General features: G+C 41.0%; 2 protein-coding genes across 4 annotated transcripts in view; one reads left to right on the forward strand and one right to left on the reverse strand.

Annotated features, from left to right (window-relative positions):
* The first annotated feature begins 564 nt into the window (after positions 1-564).
* LOC129777269 (modular serine protease) lies at positions 565-10159 on the forward strand. Its single transcript, XM_055783470.1, has 5 exons — positions 565-914; positions 6637-6934; positions 8299-8828; positions 8892-9755; positions 9892-10159. Exons 1-5 carry the CDS (start codon positions 821-823, stop codon positions 10101-10103), a joined length of 1998 nt encoding a protein of 665 aa, XP_055639445.1. The 5' UTR covers positions 565-820; the 3' UTR covers positions 10104-10159.
* A 39-nt stretch (positions 10160-10198) lies between these two features.
* LOC129777265 (tropomyosin-2) overlaps positions 10199-20305 on the reverse strand; it is a 99458-nt gene continuing 89351 nt past the window's right edge. The window contains exon 8 of one of the 3 annotated variants that reach the window (XM_055783460.1): positions 10199-10904. In XM_055783460.1, coding sequence (XP_055639435.1) covers positions 10822-10904 — 83 coding nt within the window. In that variant the 3' untranslated portion in view covers positions 10199-10821. The remainder of the gene's footprint in view (positions 10905-20305) is intronic. The other 2 variants (XM_055783457.1, XM_055783455.1) reach the window with 2 other exon arrangements.

Below are 20305 nucleotides of genomic sequence, written 5' to 3' on the forward strand. Positions count from 1 at the left end.
ATCGAAAGCACTCGTTGATAAAAAATTGAGGTAGCCTCATCGATGGTGCATTACATACAACTTTCATGGGAACGAAGTTGGAAGAAAGAATGCATAATACATGATTTACCTTCGCATCCGCTCGCAAAACATACCTCTTTTATTTGTTAAATTGCTCACTTGTTTTCACTATTTCCACTATTTATGTCTCAGGCGAAAAAAATTCTGTATAAAATTGTCGTCTAATGGTATATATTACAACATATATTGTAAGAATTATTCTGCGTAATATGCATTTGAAAACCATTAATAAACGGTACAATTTTTGTAGAGTGACCCCCCTATATAGAAATCAAAGACGTAGTCCTACGTCAAAACCGTTAATGATCAATGAAAAATACAAATCCATACTGGTCAATATTCCAATCAAATACAATCAAAATATGAATGCGGAGCATCACTCTCTACAAAGAGAGATGCTGACCGCGAATGCGCTCATCTTATCGATCAAGCCTCATCGCAACAGTTTCAATTGTTCTCACAGTTTTAAACCAGATCACCCTACAATAATCCCAATGTATGTGCTGCTGTGTTCAACAGTTCAATGTTTAAGTTCGCAAAGTTTACACGCTCGAACCGCGGCTAATTCTGTTTCGAAACAGGTTTTGCTTGATTCGCTGAAGGAAGCCAGCCCAACAGAGATAAAGCATCTTAGAGCAAGAACCCAACAGCGGTGGTTACCAGCTATGACGATTCTCAGTTTAATCTTTTTGCGCGGATGATTCGGAAGTAGAAAACAAGTTCGGAAGTTTTTTTTTGCGATTTCCATTAAAACCACTAGATGTACAAGCCTTATGATGGCATTGCGTGTAGAAGCATCCTATCGATATGGATCGTAGCAGCGCTAATTGCACCCTCAGAACAACAGTTTCAATGTGAGTAGTTGTGTCGTATTTGCAGTGATAAATCGCGTTCCAAGTGAGATTTCCGACGGTTTATGATTTGATAGTGTCAAAAAGTTTCATTTTGAGCGTCTTTTGTGTGATACTGAAACTGCTGATAAAGCTACCGAAATGACCCCGCGGAATGAACTTTGTGATCTAATGATATTGCTCGTCAATGGTTAGTTACAATACATCTGCTCTAAATACTAACGCGCTATGCAAAACGACTATTCAAAGAATCTCGATAAATTCCCTAGAAACAAGCTCATGTGTCGGAGGGGATTCCCAACGTCATCAACCGTTCAACAGCAGGATTGATTTGATTGCCGCCCAACAGGTTGTGTCGGTAAACAAATAAACCAAACGGATAACTTTGCAATGTGATCATTATTTCAAAATAATATCTGTATAATAATTCTCTGACATTCAAAAGTAGCTTGATTCCATGTTTCCCTAAATGTTATCTATTTTCGCGTAAAATAAATGCACCAATGTAATTTTTGTGGCAATTATTTTTGGTCCAGGCTTCCATCCATCTTCTTAGCCTACGATTTAATTCGATCACGCATCGAGTGACACCTGCTGCTAGTCAGTAAGACCGTGAACGCGTTGTTTTCTGTGAGCTGTAAGTTACATGCATGACTGAGACATTCCTAGCTGCCCGGAATATGTTGGATACAGCGACATGATAACGATACGTAAACTTAAAAAGAGCATTTATTGGGAAATTGTTATTTTTCTGGTGGAAAAAATAAAGTACGCATTATAGTAATTCAAACAGATTCTTCTCTACATTAGTATTTGGTTTGGCCACCTTTAGCTCCAATCACGGATTGCAGGCGACGAGACACACTTTCAACGAGGTTTCTGATATGTTGGGAGTTGATATTCATCCAGACTTTTGACGTGGGACTACGTCTAACCGGAATATATGGGGCGTAAAATGAAAACATAAACACAGAACCTGCTGGAAAAAAATTAAAGATTTCGAATGCTTATAACTCGAACATTCATTTATGGATCGGAAAGATGTTTGCATCAATTGATAGAAAATATTTCTACGCATCTATCAAAATTAATTACAATTAAAATGTTATTTATCCTGAGATAAGCAATTGAATAACTGTAAAATCTCAAGCGTTATCTAAACGCCCTAACTGCCCCATTTTGATTGGCCTGATTTAGGGTTTCCCCAACACAGCGATCAAACCCAAGGTGCCTTACATTACATCTCGTTTGTTCAAATTCTTTACCTACATTGCAAATATGTTGAATGCAATCGAATTCGAAAATTGTTTCATTCAATGTATATATGATTCAAAACAAATAAATGATTACTAAGCCAACGGCATTCCCACGTCAACCTTGGCCTAGATATAACCCACCCACTTTTCCAAAGCTTCAAACAGTTTTTCGCGGTTGATGGCATTCCCCTTGTCGGCATTTTGACCCAAAATCGACCACAAATTTTCTGTTGGATTTAAGTCCGGGCTTTGTGGTGGCCGAGGCCCGAAATCTTCGAAGATGAAAAATAAAGACCGACTCTACTTTCAGTAGCTTCGCTTCGACTAGAACTGATTCGGCACTTGCCCACAACAAAAAGTGACTTGACTAGAAAATGAATTGACTAGCGTTGACTAGCGAGGATGACTGGTGAACTAGTCCAGTCAGTGGTTATTTTAACCGACTCGTCTGATGAATACAAATCTGCCTCTTCATTCAACTGACTTCAATCCACATTTCTACTCCCCTAGGAACGAAATTTATACCCACATACGCAATCTTATTTTTACGTCCATATGAAGAGGAACGAAAACATGATTTCTGATGCAAAAAAGGAGTTAATCCCATCAATTGACGGTTTATTGTCTACCTATCGTGAACACAAGCCAACGAACATAGACATTTATAAAGGTCCTCGCGTTAGTATTAGTAAATAGCGAGCAAAATAGCGCACACACACTGCACGCTATTTTATACGTGTGAATAATTTTCGTGTACTAGCTCACCTGTAGCGTATGTCAAACCACATTGAATTCAAACATCGATGCATGCATACGTACATGGGAGAGAGAAAGAGAGGAACGACTGACTGTTTAGTCGTTTTGCCGGAGAAACTGCGTGAAGAAGCCAAAATTGATTACTAACTGAATACGGGTATAGTCAGTCAGATAGTCAGCTGACTATCCTCAGTTGACTATGACTATGCAGAGCCCTGATGGTTGCCATTCCAATAGCTTAACCCTTTTGGGCACGCATTTAAAGAATTTAAAGTATTTTGCAACACCATTAGCAAATGTCAGAAATCTATTCGATTGCGTTGGCAAGGTTTATCATCATATGACAACACACCTATTTTTTTCAATTTTGAATGATATAAAATTTCTGTGCAACGTGGATATTTTTATTTTCCAAAATTCTGTGTCACAAAGGGTTAATACGTGAAGCACGGAAGTACGCAGTGGTTTTGCAAGCGGTATGTTTAGGATCGTTATCTTTTTGAAAAAATGGGTGGGTTATATCTATGATATAACCGCAAGGTTGATGTGGGTCCGTTGGCTTAGTAATCATTTGTTCATATTGATTAAATTATTGATTGAATGATAAAATGTTTGAATTCAATTAAAATGTTTGAATTCAATCAACATGTTATGCCCGTGTCAGGACATTCCGGAATGCAAAAAAAAAAACATGCGGGTATTGAAGTACCCCCACACAGTGGTACGAAACTGAGAAAAGTCGAAAAAAAAGTCCTTTTCAAAATGGTACTATTCAACTATCACTAGAAACTGATCTTATAGTAACTTAACATCATAAAAATACATCGTGAAACTAAAATTACGAAAATTTTCATACAAAGTTCGTCATTCATAAAGTCAAAAAAAAATTACATTATTAACAACGTTTTTCCAAGTGTTATGATATGCATTCAAATGTGATAAAAGATATAAACAACGTGTCAAATTATTCGAATGGATGTACCACTCTTATAGCTTGATTACACATTTAAGGTTAGACACATTGAGAAAGGGAGAGGTAAAAGGAATCATGTTAAATTAGCTGACATTTTTTTTATAATAGAAGCTCTAACAATGTTCAAGATGTTCTTTAGTATTTATATTAAGGCAGTATTCTAGTCTAGAAATTTGAAAAAAAATTTAAAAAAATCACAGGAGGGTTGTGCCCGAGACACGACCGCATAGTTGACGTAGGATTCCTCTAGGCTATCTGTTGATTTTGGATATGTTTGAAGAATTACATCGTTAAATTCTTTGATAATGATTTGATGGCTCTGAAAAGGGCCGTTTTGTTTGTTTGTTGGGTATTGTTTGTTCACTCCACCAGTGTTTGCCGAGTGATGATGACAGAAGGATGGTAAACAGCCGTTGGATGGTGCGTATCAGATAAAAGATACTGAAGTGGAACGAGATATGATGAAAACCACTCTCTGTGATCCTAGACGAGATGCCTCCTGTGATATGTATGGATGAAATAAAGAAAAATAACTCACCAATACCGAACACAATTATCAATTCTTCTCATCAGTAAAAATATGTTACTTTAATATAGAGAAAACATATTTAAAATGGAAAAGGTAATTTCCTTTTATAATTTTCACTTTCTGAGTGTTTATTCAATCCAATGCGAATTTTAATTGGATTCACAACACCTAATAATATATGTAGAGCATATGGGAAATCACTTTTTCTGATATTTCTTCACTTTTCCCATTTTTCTCGCCGTATAAACTTCCCTCGGGAGAAAATGAACACAACAAAACAGACATCTTATACCAAATGACCCGTTCTCGAGCAGGAACACACCTTGGTTTCCATTTATGAAAATTGAAATAAATTTTTAACACAACTGCTAGCAATTTTGGTTTTGGCTAGCATATGTCGTCAATTTCGACCAATCCAGAAGTGGGTATTTGCGTTAGAATAAAAGGTAGATATTCTTCAATTGTTAGATAGTTAGTTTCATGACATATATTATTTTCTTCAATTTAAAAAATTGTTATTGAGTGCCGAAATCAATTGAAGCAAAAATTTTATCAATCCATCATGAAATGACTGAGTAATAAGCGTTTGAGATTGGACAATTTTCACGATGTACTCAATTTTCGATTTTCAATTTGTACCCCAATATGTTCCCGAAAAAAAAAGTTCAAAAGTTTTCTTTTTATATATTAGGCATCCAAGAATAAATTCTAGAAAGAACTTTACGAAAATCTCATTATTTACCGAGTTATAGCCATTATACTGATGAGGTATCTAATCTAGTACGGCTATACAACCTGTTTGTATCTCTCTATTGCATGAACCAATAAAAAATCTATCTTTAAAAAATCAGAAAACGTATGAAAAAACGTTAAAAATCAGTAAGATTTTTTTGTTTCTATAAGCAAAATACCTGATATTCTATTTACGATGTGCATTTATCGATGTTTGAGTTCACGGTGGGTAAGCAATGCAGCCGTCCATCTATGGTGTAACTACTTTTTTGCATCAGAAATCAAGTTTTCATTTCACTTTATATGGACGTTAAAATAAGATTGTGTACACCGGAAACGAGATTCTTGTCAGGGTGGAATAATAGTAGTGGATTGAAGCCATGTTGAATGAAAAGGCAGATTTGTATTCATTCGTCACGCCAATAAGAATAACCATTTACTAGAATAGTTCATCAGTCATCCTCGCACGCTCGTCAATTCATTTCTAGTCAATTCAAGTCATATTGACGGCGAATGCCGAACTAGTCCTAGTCGAAACGAAACGACTGAGAGAAGAGTCTCTTTCGAAAATTTTGAACAGTGCTGTTAACATTTCGAATCAATGGCCGTTATTGGGCAAATCCAGCAGTCTTTTGCGCACAGTTCGTTCGGAGATATTCAAGTCAGTATTTTTACGAATCATTCGGCTGATTGCGAGAGGACTTTTAGCCACTTCTCGAGAAATTCTGCGATCATCGTTGATTGTAGTTTTCTGCTTCCTTTCTCTACCGGTCCGATCCGCTACGCTTCCTAGTTCATCATGCTTTTTGTATATTATTCGTGCTTTTGCTTCATTTAAATCATATTTTCAAGTTTCTCTATAAGAAAAACCTTCCTGAAGGTTTTGAACTATAAGTTTACGAATATTTACGGAAACTTGTTTTCCCCCATCTTATCAGATTAAACCGCGCACTAATAATGATAAACGAATAATCAAACACATTATTTTAACATTTCTTTGCAGGAACAGGAGTATTTTTTTAGACTTATGAGAGGTAGGGAAATGTTAAAAAAAATTCAGAGAAATAGTAATCTGATTATGTTACCAAAAATGCGTACTTTATATTCACCAATCGAAAATAGAGACAAAATTATTACACCAATCGTTTGTAAATCAATAATACTACAATTTATCTGAATTTATCGAGTTCATATACCATTTTTTCCTGTTGGGTACATTTTCCATTGCGACCAATTTTTTAATCTATTGTCGCGGATACCTTATATTAGAAAAGATAAAAAAGTTCAACATTAAGATAGTAGGTGCGTACTTTATTTTGTCCAGTACTGTATTTCAACCACATGTGGGGATTTGGAGGACCACTTAAGTCCAGGTTTTGGTTATATTTTTCATGATTCCAGCTTGTAAATGAATTTAATGAATTTAAAGTTATAGTAAGCTTATTTCATAGAACCAACGAATAAACGAAATATTTCCAGCCCTATTTAGAAACCGCCGCAAAGTGTGCAATTATTACGAGTGGAAATGCGACAGCGGGCAGTGCATCGAGTCCCATCAGCTGTGTGATGGAGTTGTCGACTGCAAGGACAAATCGGACGAAACCTCGAAAGCGTGTGCCTTCATTCGGTGCCCGAGTTATGCTTTCCGGTGTCAATACGGTGGCTGTGTCGACGGGAATGCTATGTGTAATGGGATTAAGGAGTGTGCGGACAGTTCCGATGAACATCTGCACTGTCCGGGATACAGGGAAGCACTCTTTACATCCGGGAATTGTTCGTAAGAAAACTTTGGGCTTAGAATAAAGGGTGTGTCACATCAAATTGCATCACGGAAAAAACGCTGTAGAAATTCGCCCAGTAGACCGATCCTTTTGAAAATTTTAGACAGTAAAATAAAAACTAATAAACAACTTTTGGCATTTTCCATTTTTCATACTTCGAGCCCAAGCCCGTAGGCTCGTACCTTCCTCTTTACCCCGTCCATAAGGTTCTGTACAACGTCAGGTTGTAGTTTTTTTTGAACAGAAATCCATTTTCTCTTGAAGTCCGCCTCCGATTTGACAACTTTTGGGTTCTTCCGGAGGGCCTGCATCATAATCGCCCAATATTTCTCTATTGGGCGAAGCTCCGGCGCGTTGGGCGGGTTCATTTCCTTTGGCACGAAGGTGACCCCGTTGGCTTCGTACCACTCCAACCCGTCCTTTGAATAGTGGCACGAAGCGAGATCCGGCCAGAAGATGGTCGGGCCCTCATGCTGCTTCAATAGTGGTAGTAAGCGCTTCTGTAGGCACTCCTTAAGGTAACCCTACCCGTTTACCGTGCCGGTCATCACGAAGGGGGCGCTCCGCTTTCCGCAAGAGCAGATCGCTTGCCACACCATGTACTTTTTGGCAAACTTGGATAGTTTCTGCTTGCGAATCTCCTCCGGAACGCTGAATTTGTCCTCTGCGGAGAAGAACAACAGGCCCGGCAGCTGACGAAAGTCCGCTTTGACGTAGGTTTCGTCGTCCATTACCAGGCAATGCGGCTTCGTCAGCATTTCGGTGTACAGCTTCCGGGCTCGCGTCTTCCCCACCATGTTTTGCCTTCCGTCGCGGTTAGGAGCCTTCTGAACCTTGTATGTACGCAGGCCCTCCCGATGCTTGGTCCGCTGGACGAATGAACTTGACAAATTCAGCTTATTGGCGACATCCCGGACCGAACTTCTCGGATCACGTCTAAACTGCTTAACTACGCGCTTGTGATCTTTTTCAATGACGGAGCATCAATTTTTGCCGTTCTTCACCTTCCGGTCGATGGTTAGGTTCTCGAACTATCGTTGTAGTACTCTGCTGACCGTTGATTGGACGATTCCCAGCATCTTACCGATGTCCCGATGTGACAACTCCGGATTCTCGAAATGAGTGCACAGGATTAATTCACGACGCTCTTTTTCGTTCGACGACATTTTTCCAAATTTACGAAAAATTGAAAGTGAAGCATGGCCAACGTGATCTATACACTCTTATCTGATTTTAAAGCGAAAGTTGAAGATATAATTCCTAAAAATTAAATTTCTACAGCGTTTTTTCCGTGATGCAATTTGATGTGACACACCCTTTAATGTAAAACAAAGGATCAATAATATAACGCTCATTTCAGGAGCACCGAATTTCAGTGCAAATCGGGCCAGTGCATCCCAAGTGATGGTGTGTGCGATGGAATATCAAACTGCGATGACGAGTCCGACGAACGTCGAAAGATCTGCAGTTTGACCTTCTGTCCTTCGTTTTCTTTTCGCTGCAGCTATGGTGCATGTATTGGGGGATACTCAAAATGCGACGGGATCATAGACTGTCGAGATGGATCTGATGAAGACGAAGTTCTTTGTGGTAAGCCCGCGCCTACAACAACTCCAAAACCGATGCGAACGACAACGACGACCACAACGACTACAACCCCATCGCCTCTAGTCACCGGACCGCCGGGTTCCTGTCTTGTGCCAGCACAGCCACAGAACGGACGAGTGGTGCTCGATGAAACCGTGCAAGATATTTTAATCGGCTCCGGAGAGTTCATCGAAAATTTCAACTCCGTACATGTGTTGTGCGATGATAAATACACCATCAAAGGAACTGCAACTATTGTTTGTTTGGATGGAGAATGGTTGGATCCATTCCCCATTTGCGAGCGTTAGTCTAACAAAATTTACTTTTTGTTTCTGAACAGCATTTAATAATACTTTCCATTGTTAGGATACTGTTCGGAAATTCCCATCAATGGAATCACCGTTCAGCCGTTCTGTGAATACCAGCGGAAGCAAATTTCCTGCAAACGGCCACTCCCTCCAACGACAAGAGCGCGAATAGACTGCAAGATCGGTTATCAAAAACCGACCGGATCAATCAACGAAACACTTACCTGCGAAAATGGAGTCTGGGACAGTTCGGTGTTCCGCTGTGAACCGGTGTGTGGTACTCCGACTCCTGACGCCGAAGCCTATATTATTGGGGGCAGAAATGCCAGTATAGCTGAGGTCCCTTGGCACGCGGGGATATATCGCAACTTGGAGAACGATACTCTGGACGACATCCGTTCGGAGGACTGGCACTACATCTGCGGTGGTACAATTCTCACGGAACGATTGGTCGTCACCGCCGCACACTGTTTCTGGGACGTAACCTCTTTCCATAATGTTAGGTCGTTCCTTATCACGGTGGGCAAATATCGACGAGATTTGAGCTCCATAGAACCTCTCCCTGCTCAAGTACTACGCGTACAGGAACTCGTCACACAGCCTCAGTATCAGGATTTTTCCGGATATTACAACCTGGACATAGCGGTTGTTGTGTTGAGTGACTTCATCGTGTTTAAATCACATATACGACCGATTTGTTTGGACAGAAACTTGAGGACCGAAAGCGAAAAGCGGATAAAACCGAACAGTTTAGGACGGGTAGCAGGCTGGGGATTAACGACATCCGGTGGGGAGCTGAGTCCCAATCTCAAAGTCGTTGAGATTGGAACCGTTGATTACTACACATGTCGAGACCATTCGCCCGTTTCCTACCGACCGTTCTTGACAGGGGATAAGTTCTGTGCAGGAGATCCTCTAACGGGTAAGTAAACCATGGAATGAAGGACACTGGCCCTATGCACAGAGATATCTCTATGTAGGGCCATTGACCTTCAGTTCTACTCAAACGAAAGAGAATTTATATCCAATTTCTCGATTAATGATCAACTCTTCCACAGGTACCAGCGTTTGCCAGGGTGATAGTGGTGGAGGGTTCGCGTTGGGCCGAGACGCCTCAGGTGAAACTCTGTACTACCTGTACGGAGTGGTCAGTTCAGCACCTCGATCTGCCAGTGGGAGCTGTGATAACAACAAATATGTAGCGTTCACTGAAGTACAGAACTACATGCCAATGATTCTGGACGTTGAAAGTCGGTTCCCAGTTGTATGAGAAATGCGCGAAAGAAGAATAAAATAGCCATACTTGATGTACTTGGTTGAACCAAACTTTATTTTATTTTTATTTTTTTCATCGGAATGTATTATACGCGGGTCAACCTAATTTTGCAGATTCCGATTGTTATTCAGGTAATTTTATTCAATTCATTAATCTTTTTTGTCATCTTGGATTTTTGCCGCCTTTTATTAAGCCCTACTGGATCAATAATATAAAAGAATACCCACCTCACCTTATCCCATAAAAAAGCGTATTATATATAAAAAAAATATCAAATATACGCAATCAATTCTACAAAAACACCTTTATCTGAGATCAGAGCTGCACGAAGCATAGAAAACAATGTATAGGCAGTTAAGCATTTCAAGATTTTGACACAATCTTTAGAAGATCATGCGTTTACCAACGAGTCAAATAAGCCTAAACTTACAGTGATTCGATTTATACACAAACGAAAACTAAGCGATATATTTCTTCCGCGATAGTTTGAGATTTTATAATTTACTCTATGATTCATGTGTTTCGTGGGTTGATTTGGTCGTTCTGTGTCTGCCCCTTCCGCCGGTCACCGATTAGAAAATGGGTCGGCCGTGTTCAGAACTCTCTGAAGTGTCGAGGTTAGTGTTGGTTAATTCGATAGAGTTGGCTCTCTCTTTTTCACTTGGATGGGTTAGTCACTCGAGATGAATATTGTTATTGGTCGAATGGTTAGTTAGTACCCAGATAAATCGGCGAAGGTGAGGTCCAACTCGGCAGCGATTGCTTTGTACTTAGACTTTTCCTTGTTGAAGTCATCTGGAAAGGGGCGAAGAGAGAGAGTGATTTGTTAGTGGGAATAATACTATCATGGAAACATAGGTTATTTTCGAATTTTTCACAAAAATAAGAACTAAAAAAAATTAAAAATCTCGCGTGTGAATCTTCATTTTAATATTTATTAATCATCCTCAAAAGTAAAGTTTCATCGTAGAGAAACCTTTGTGATCGAATGAGTTGTATCGATTGGAGCAACTTTCAAAGCTTTGTTCAGCAAGAATCGGAATGCAAGAAATCAACTCCATCTCGGGGTAGCTATTATCAGTGGCGTCTCGTCCATATGTGCACTTCGTGCACTGCACAACCTAATATTTAAAAAGAAAAAAAAACTCTGCTATGCACAGACTGGAGCTTAAAAAAGAAACGTCCGGAAAGCATGAAAAACATACGGATCTCACAGTCCACGCACTGTGCAGAATTACGTATATTGGTTTCTATTTTGTACCATTTATTCTATGCTCTCCCCAGTCAGTGCACATCGATTAGTGCACAAAAATTACGTATATCTACACACTGATTAATAAAATTGTGTTGAAGCTTCGGGTAACTAAACTGCCAATGTGTTGGCAACGATTTCGTGCAGTGGACTCTGTGCACAAGAGAAGAGAATGGTAGTGGGTTGATTCAGATCTCCTCATCGATAGTCTCTCTCAATTCTCTCGCAACCCGAGTTTAGACAACCAGATCCAGATCCACAATCGGCGCGCTTTGCGTAAGATGCTTTTATATAGCGGCTCTCTGAAAGCTTGCTTGACGCAGATGATTTATTACGTCATCGACATCAGTCTCTGTGCACTTTTTCGGTGAACAGATAGAGCGGCGCTCACACACTCTAGTAAATCGCCAATGTACCGTTCTGAATCATATTAGGCTGTCAAAAAAGTCCTGCGGTATTTTTTTGAATTTTCATTTGTTCATAAAATTAGTTACAATTATCTGTTTTAAGTCAAATATGCGCCGTTTTGTTCGATGACTTGTTCCCAACGAGATGCCAACTTCATAATACCCCTGTTATAGAAGCTCGCTTCCTTATTGGCAAAAAACTCGGATAGCCAATTTTCACAGGCCTCTTTTGTGGCTAACTTCTGATTACCTAGCTCGTTCGCCATGGACAAAAACAGGTGGTAGTCACTTGGTGCAAGGTCCGGTCTATTGATTTTCATGACATGAACGGCGGATGCAAAAGAACCTCCCATCCGAGCTCCCGAAGCTTCTGGCGCGTCACCAAAGAAGTGTGTGGCCTGGCATTGTCCTGATGGAAGACAATGCGGCCTCTGTTTATCGAAGATGACCTCTTCTTCATGAGTGCTACCTTCAAGCGGTCCAGTTGTTGGCAGTACAGGTCCGAATTGAGCGTTTGGCCATAGGGAAGCAGCTCATAATAGATTATTCCTTGACAATCCCACCAAACACACAGCAGAACTTTCCTGGCCGTTAATGAGGGCTTGGCCACCGTCTGAGCCGCTTCAGCGGGTTTCGACCACGACCGTTTGCGCTTCACGTTGTCGTAAGTGACCCACTTTTCATCGCCAGTCACCATCCGCTTCAGAAACGGGTCGATTTTGTTGCGATTCAGCAGCGATTCACATGCGTCGATACGGTCAAAGATGTTTTTTTGCGTCAACGTGTGTGGCACCCATACATCGAGCTTCTTTGTGAATCCAAGCTTCTTCAAATGGTTTATAACGGTTTGATGACTTATCCCCAGCTCTTGGCCGATGCTACGGCTACTACTATGCCGGTCTTTCTCGGCTAATTCAGCGATTTTGTCGTAATTTTCGACGACAGGCCTTCCGGAGCGTGGCGCATCTTCGACGACCTCTACACCAGAACGAAAACGTTGAAACCATCGTTGTGCGGTGGAAATGGAAACTGTATCGGGTCTATAAACTGCACAAAATTTTATTGGCAGCTTAAGATGCATTTTTGCCTTTGTCATAGTAGTACTATAAAATATGTCGGATTTTTTCTTTATTTTGCTCCATATTTGCGACACTATAACTCACGAACGACTTAACCAAACAAAACACTGTCAAGGACTATATTATAGCAAAAATACCTTTCCAACAAGCTATAGTATGACTCGATACAATGAATACAACTAGAACTACGCGCTTACAACGACACCTCGCGGAAATACCGCAGGACTTTTTTGACAGCCTAATATATAGAAGGTGCATTTTCATATGAAGTAAAATTCTGATTATACGCTATCGTAACATGAGCAAATTTATAACACATTCCAATTGGGGCTCTTTTGGTATTAACAAGTTCTTTTGCATAGGAACTCGATGTTGATAATTTCTTAATATTTTCCTTCGTTGATCGTATTGTTTTCACATATTCACGTTGGAGAGCCTTGATCCTTCTCTTTGTTGGCCGAGGCATTTTTATTGAATGTAATACTTTTCCGTTTACTGTTTGTGAAAGCATAGGCAGCCGTGGCAGTGTTCCGAGCTCTGCAATACAATTTGCAGCTCACCCAATGTTAAAGTTGCTAAAACCTACATTATAGACCCATTAAACGAAAAATAATAATTGTATTGATATCAACACAATTTTATTCTATTGATTTTCATGACATGAAACGCTATGACTCAGGAATAACATTTTATTGAATGGTTTTTATAGCTGTTTCGATTATGTTATCTGGCATCAGTGTCGAAAAAATAACGATGCTTTCACCAATACAAACAAAACCATTACCGAAGATTAAAAAATGAAAATTTAACTTTCAGAGCACTAGCTCGAGTTTTCCGACGTTTTTCACTATACAGTGCGACAGCGGATGAAAATTTAATATCTTGTGAGTAATCGATTAGAGTTTGGTTGATATTACTTGATGGGAAGTGTGCGAAAACGATCGTTTTCTTCACGATGTTTCGCAAAATTATTTATTTTCGGGCAAGGGGTAAGGGAGGGAGATGAAAGAAATGAGCGCCATTGTGGCAGCCATTTGTGGCTAGCTTCCACCGTCACCTTAAACTCTCTGTTTGTCAACCTCAGCAGCCATTTTATTTCACGATTTCTTCATAGTTGCACCATCCCGAGTTACTTTGGCGTCCTTCTTCAACTTCCGCCTGACAATTTCCCAATATTTCATTCGTCTTCCTAAGTTCGAAGCCGCCGGACGCATATATTTCGTTATCGTGTATCGTTGAAGTGATACCGTTATTCTCGTGGCTGGTCAAGTGATTGTGCACAATAACGGGATTCCCTAGATTGTAACTGGATTGCATTGAAGCGGACACAACAAGCAGGAGGTAGAAGGCCTACAGCGCGGGCGCTGTGTGCTGTGTGCTGGTGAATTTATCGCCTCTCGTTATCGACACCATTATCGTACTGTGGTGCGATACACCGGTTCAGCTGCACCGAAGGATTGATACGCGTTGGAGATTATCCGCACTGGTGTGGTGTGCATAATAAGTATAAATAATTTTATTAGGTTAAGTTTATTAGGTTAAGAAAGAAAAAACAAAAAAAAATTGAAAAATTAACTAAAAAGTGTACATCTGCCATATTAAATGGCAGATGAAGAAGGAACCGTTGACATGGAGATTGAATCCACTGTCTACCCCTCCATATCTACGGGAGCTGGAAAGTCGCTTAAACGCGTTCCCCCGTCGGATGTCTCTTTAGAGGGAGAGTTAAGCCACCTAAACAAGCCCCCCTCAAGAAAATTTGCAAACCTTTCCTCTTCACCCCCTCAATCTCCTGCTCCCGCTTCCGATCAACTCCCGAACTTGCCTCCCAGCCCTACTGTTCCTGATCCCGCTCAACAATCGACCTCGTCCTCCCCCTCAGTTGTTTCCTCTCCTCGTGTCAAGGTATATCCAGAAGATTCACCTGGATCTGGCCCATGGGTTGTTTTCTTCCGGCCCAAACCAAAAGGAAAATCTCTAAATGTCATTCAAATTTCTAAAGATCTGGCAAGATATTATTCCTCCGTGGTCGAAATTAGAAAGGTTAGACCGAACAAACTGCGTGTTGTCGTGGCTAATCGGAAGCACGCTAACGATATTGTTGTCGACAATCGTTTTGTAATAGAATATCGCGTATATGTGCCCTGACATAACGTAAAGATTGCGGGGGTGATTACAGAAACGGGTCTGACGGGCGAAATAATAAAAGAGGGAGATGGCAGATTTAAACAGCTCCCTTTGAAGCAAATTGAAATTTTGGACTGCCAGCAACTTGGAAAAGTTTCCCAGAATGGGGAAGAAAAAAAATTCACGCCGTCCGACTCGTTTCGAGTAACTTTTGCTGGTTCCGCCCTCCCTGACTACGTTATGGTGGATAAATTAAGGCTTCCAGTGCGACTCTTCGTGCCAAAGCCCATGACTTGCAACAAATGCAAGTCAGTTGGTCATACAGCAGACTATTGCGCCAACAAGGAGCGCTGTGCCACTTGCGGAGAGCAACATGAGGGGAAATCCTGCAGTGCGACTGAGCATAAATGTCCATATTACGGGGGATCCCCACACGAGCTCTCAGCTTGTGAAACTTATAAGAGTCGCTGGGATAAACAGAAGCGCTCTTTGAAGGAACGCTCGAAGCGCACTTTTGCGGAAATTTTGAAGGGCGCTTCTCCACCGGCTCAAGAACAACAACCAATCAACACACAAAATGCCTTCGCCACGTTGCCCGTTGACGAAATGGAAGCGGACACAGCTAACGGGGGCACACCGTTCATTTTCCAAGAGAATCCCCCGCGCAAAAATGTGACCACTCCCAAAGTTCAAGGACAAGTCCCTCCGGTGACAACCCCTGTTAGCTTGCCTAAAAAATCGAGTGCAGCAGACAAGCAAAATCAGGTTCCTCCTGGCTTCCGTGGCAATAGTTCACCTTCGAACGACCCAGCACTCGAGGGGACATCAAAAACCCCAACTGTCCCTATTTTTCCGTCCAGCTCAACTTCCCAATCGGGATTTATAAAGTTGTCTGACCTTTTGGATCAAATCTTCAAGTGTTTTAATGTTTCCGATTCCATCAGAACCATTGTCATCTCAATGCTTCCAGTATTAAAGACAATTTTACAGCAATTGATGCAAACATGGCCCCTCCTTGCAATGATTATCTCTCTTGAGGTCTAATTCAAATAGAGAGGTCAGAGATATCACTGTTTTACAGTGGAATTGTCGTAGTATTATCCCTAAATTGGATACATTCAAATTTTTAATTCATAAGTTCAATTGTGATGTTTTTGCTCTGTCCGAAACTTGGCTTTCTTCGCGAGATGATCTCTCTTTCCATGATTTCAATATTATACGCTTGGACCGTGATGACAGATACGGAGGGGTGCTATTGGGGATCAATAAGTGCCACTCATTTTTTCGAATTGACCTTCCACCTATTGGAGGGATTGATGCTGTTGCTTGTCATGCAAACATCAGAGGCAAAGACCTCTGTATTGTCAGCTTGTATTGGCCTCCGAGAGCTGCGGTTAGCCGCAAGCAACTTGTTGTAACAGCTTCAATATGACCGTTTTGAATACTGGGGAAACAACACGTGTTCCTAAACCTCCTGCTAACCCAAGTGCTCTTGGCCTCTCGCTTTGCTCGAATTCACTATCGTTAGATTGCAAGTGGAATGTAATCCAGGACCCCAACGGTAGCGATCACTTGCCAATCAAAATTTCCATCACCATTGGGTCGAATTCTTCTGAATCTATAAACATGGCATATGACCTCACAAGACACATTGACTGGAAAAAATATGCGGACGCGATTGCTCTAGCCATCAATTCCAGCGATGGTTTTCCTCCATTGGAGGAGTATAACTTCATTTCTCGTTTGATCTATGACAGCGCGGTTCGCGCTCAAACGAAACCCATCCCAGGCTCCACCATTCGTCGAAGGCCTCCCAATCCATGGTGGGATAGCCAATGTTCAAAGCTTTATCAGGATAAATCGAACGCATTCAAAGCTTTTCGGAAACGTGGAACCATTGAAAATTTTCAATCGTATTTGGACCTTGAAAATCAATTTAAAAACTTGATCAAAGGGAAAAAACGTGCTTATTGGCGAAATTTCGTGGGAGGTTTGTCACGAGAAACGTCAATGAAAAATTTATGGAAAGTGGCTCGAAACATGAGAAATCGCTCTTCAACGAATGAAAGCGAAGAATATTCACATCGATGGATTTTCAATTTTGCACGGAAGGTTTGTCCTGATTCCGCTCCTGTGCAAAAAATTGTTCGAGATATGTGGCGAAACATCGCTTGTTGAATTTATTCAATCGGTTCATGGAGCATAATATTGTTCCAGATAATTGGAGACAAGTAAGAGTTATAGCTATTCAAAAACCCGGAAGGCCCGCGTCCGACTTCAATTCGTACCGCCCAATAGCAATGCTGTCTAGTATACGGAAATTGTTGGAGAAAATGATCTTGTTTCGCCTTGATCGATGGGTTGAAACGAATGGCCTACTCTTAGATACACAATATGGGTTCCGCAGGGGCACGGGGACGAATGATTGTCTTGCGTTGCTTTCTTCAGAAATTCAAATGGCTTACGCCGAAAAAAAAGACGGGTGGGTAATATCGGGGACATAACCGGAGTGACGTAGGACTATACTGTCCCCTTTGTTAAATATATATTTTAAATATATTGTTTTATTTTCTTCTCCTACGTGAATACCTACCTATCTACCTGAAAAATGGATTAGTTTACTGTTTACTCTTTATGAATATGTTGATGGTTCTGAAAAGAACCTTTGGTGTTGTGTTTTTGTTATCACTCGATATTCCCATCTTGTTCGGTTAAACCTTCCTGTTTAGCTATTGCGTTTGCCACTCGCCACAGCTTTCACAGTTGGAAAATTTCTTCACATCCAGCTTGTGACACATTGTTCAGTAAATTACATTTAATGCGACGTGCCGGAGAAACACTTTGCCACTCACTGAAACTAATTGTTGCCTTGATGAGCGCCGAACCGAAGCTGCTCTGTTCTTGATGCGGGTTTTCTTATTGTCGTGAGCAGCTTTGCAAGCCAACTCGAGCACTCCGACGGCCGAAACTCTATAATCGCTGTTAGGTATACTGGTGCTCCGGCACCAATCCGTTCGGCCTAGTTACCCTTGCGGAGCAATCAGTGAATGCGACCAACAGGGAACTGGAGACCTGCACGGTTCGAGTGAGACTTTGCCTTTCCCTTAACTTGTCCTCCTTTGTTACGTCCACGATGCCGATGCATCGGGTTTACGGTTTGAAATAAAATAAGATATTTTTTTGGGGTCCGTGTGTTTTATACTCTAGCGGTACACACTCACAGGATAGAGACAAATCGGCAGACTCAGCCAGAGGGGCGAGTCCAACGAGACGAACGAATGAGCGTTAAAAGGGAGCGATGGCAAAAAAATACATTCATTACGATTTGTTCGCTCGTTGGATTCACATGCAGGCTAAAAAGGGTCCTTTTCAGGATCACAAAATTATCTTCAATCTAAAGACTTTATTGTTTTGGTATCACTCGATATCCCCATCTAGTTCGGCTAAACCTTCCTGTTTAGCGATTTGTTGCCACTCGCCACAGCTTTCACAGTTGGAAAATTTCTTCCCATCCAGCTTTGTGACATGTTGTACAGTAAATTACATTCAATGCGACGTGCCGAAGCGCCACTCAGTGTCGCATTGGAGGCGATTTTAACCTGTAATTGAACATTTGCGATGACAGTGGTACAGTATCGACTTTCAATGTGGGGTCATAATTTGGATCTCTATGTTTACAAAAATGTCCAACTAAATAAGTCGCATTACATGTCCGTCCAATTAGCTAAATGTCGAACTAATTGTAGATTACTGTACTTTCAATCTGGAAACAATTTAAGAATTGGTGAAAATTGAGTAATCAGGAAAGTCCCCAACTATCAATAAGCTCAGAACAACTGCCAAATTCACATACTCATCAGATCCTGGCAAACAAATTATGAAAACATCAATTTGTGTTTTATTATTATTTTGGATAATGTTTTAGAAAGCATTGAACTTTATTTCCTAAACTCTTTTTTGGAAGGTTTAATGGCCCTGAAAAGCGCCTTGTTTCATGGAATGGTTCCAATTTAGAAAACTGAGTACTCGTGGTTTTGAAAAAAACCATTTCGAACGCCCTCGATGTCGCCTTGTTCTGGATTTGCCACCAAAGCAGTTTGTATAAAGAACAAACTTTTTTCTTCTGCTACCTGATGCCGTTTTGCGATTGCGTTTGCCACTCGCCACTCGCTGCAACTGCCTGTTTTCTTGATGTCCACCGAACCGAATGTGTTCTGTTCCGAATGTGGGTTTTCTTATCGTCGCGAGCAGCTTAGCCAGCTAACTCGATCACTTCGGCGGCCGAAGCTATATAACGCCGGCTAGGTGGACTGGTACACTGGTACTAACGCGCTCGGCCTAGCTACCCTTGCGGGGAACTCCAGATCAACACGGTTCGAGCGGGATTTTGCCTTTCCCTTCACTTTTCCTCCTTACCCAGTCCAGACATGGCTGCTTGGGTTGGTTTGTTGATGTGTTGTGATGCGAACCGATGTGGTGTACGGTTTGGATGAGAATGATCGTTACGGAAGGAAGGTCTTGTTAAAGTCTCTATAATTAGAGACTTTAAACTTTTGCAGTTCATTCGTCTCTAGCCTTGAGAAAGGCCCTTTGAAAACTCTACTCTACTTTTACTCCAGCGCTACCACCTCCACCCTCTTGCCTTGAGAAAGGCACTTGATCCCTCGCCGTCCAGCAACGATGTTGTCCAGTCGGTGTCCACATAAAGAATGATCGTTACGGCAGCGGAGCGAGGATTTTTAAGCTGACTGGCTGGCTCGAGAATTACGCATGTTTCGTTCATTTTTTTCTTTTTCCTTTCCAATCGTGCTTCATTCTATTTCGCTGCTGCTCTGGTTGCCCGTTTTGGTCGGTACGATTTGAAGAGCACAAAATGGACCAATCAAAAATGGGCACTTAGTGCATTTTGACAATGCTTGATATTTCACAATTATTCAAGTATTTATCTCAAGAAATATAAAATTTTATTCGTTATGATAGATGCGTAGATATATTTCCTATCAATTGATGCAAAAACCTTTGCGATCTATTGAGAAATGCACGAGTTATAAGCGTTCCAAATCTTGCATTTTTTCCTACTTGTTCAGTGCCTAGATTTTCATTTCACCCCCTATATCTTCCGGTTAGACGTAGTCCTACGTCAAAAAAAACAAATGGCTTCAGTATTCTTGGACATAAAGGGGGCCTTTGATTCTGTTTCAATAGAGGTTTTGTCAGACAAATTACACTCTCGGGGTCTGCCGCCTCTATTGAATAATATGTTATATAACTTGCTTTATGAGAAACATTTGAACTTTTCTCACGGAGATTCGGCAGTAAGTCGGTTCTCTT

This window comes from Toxorhynchites rutilus, chromosome 3 (assembly GCF_029784135.1).
Source record: "Toxorhynchites rutilus septentrionalis strain SRP chromosome 3, ASM2978413v1, whole genome shotgun sequence".
Taxonomy (NCBI): domain Eukaryota; kingdom Metazoa; phylum Arthropoda; class Insecta; order Diptera; family Culicidae; genus Toxorhynchites; species Toxorhynchites rutilus.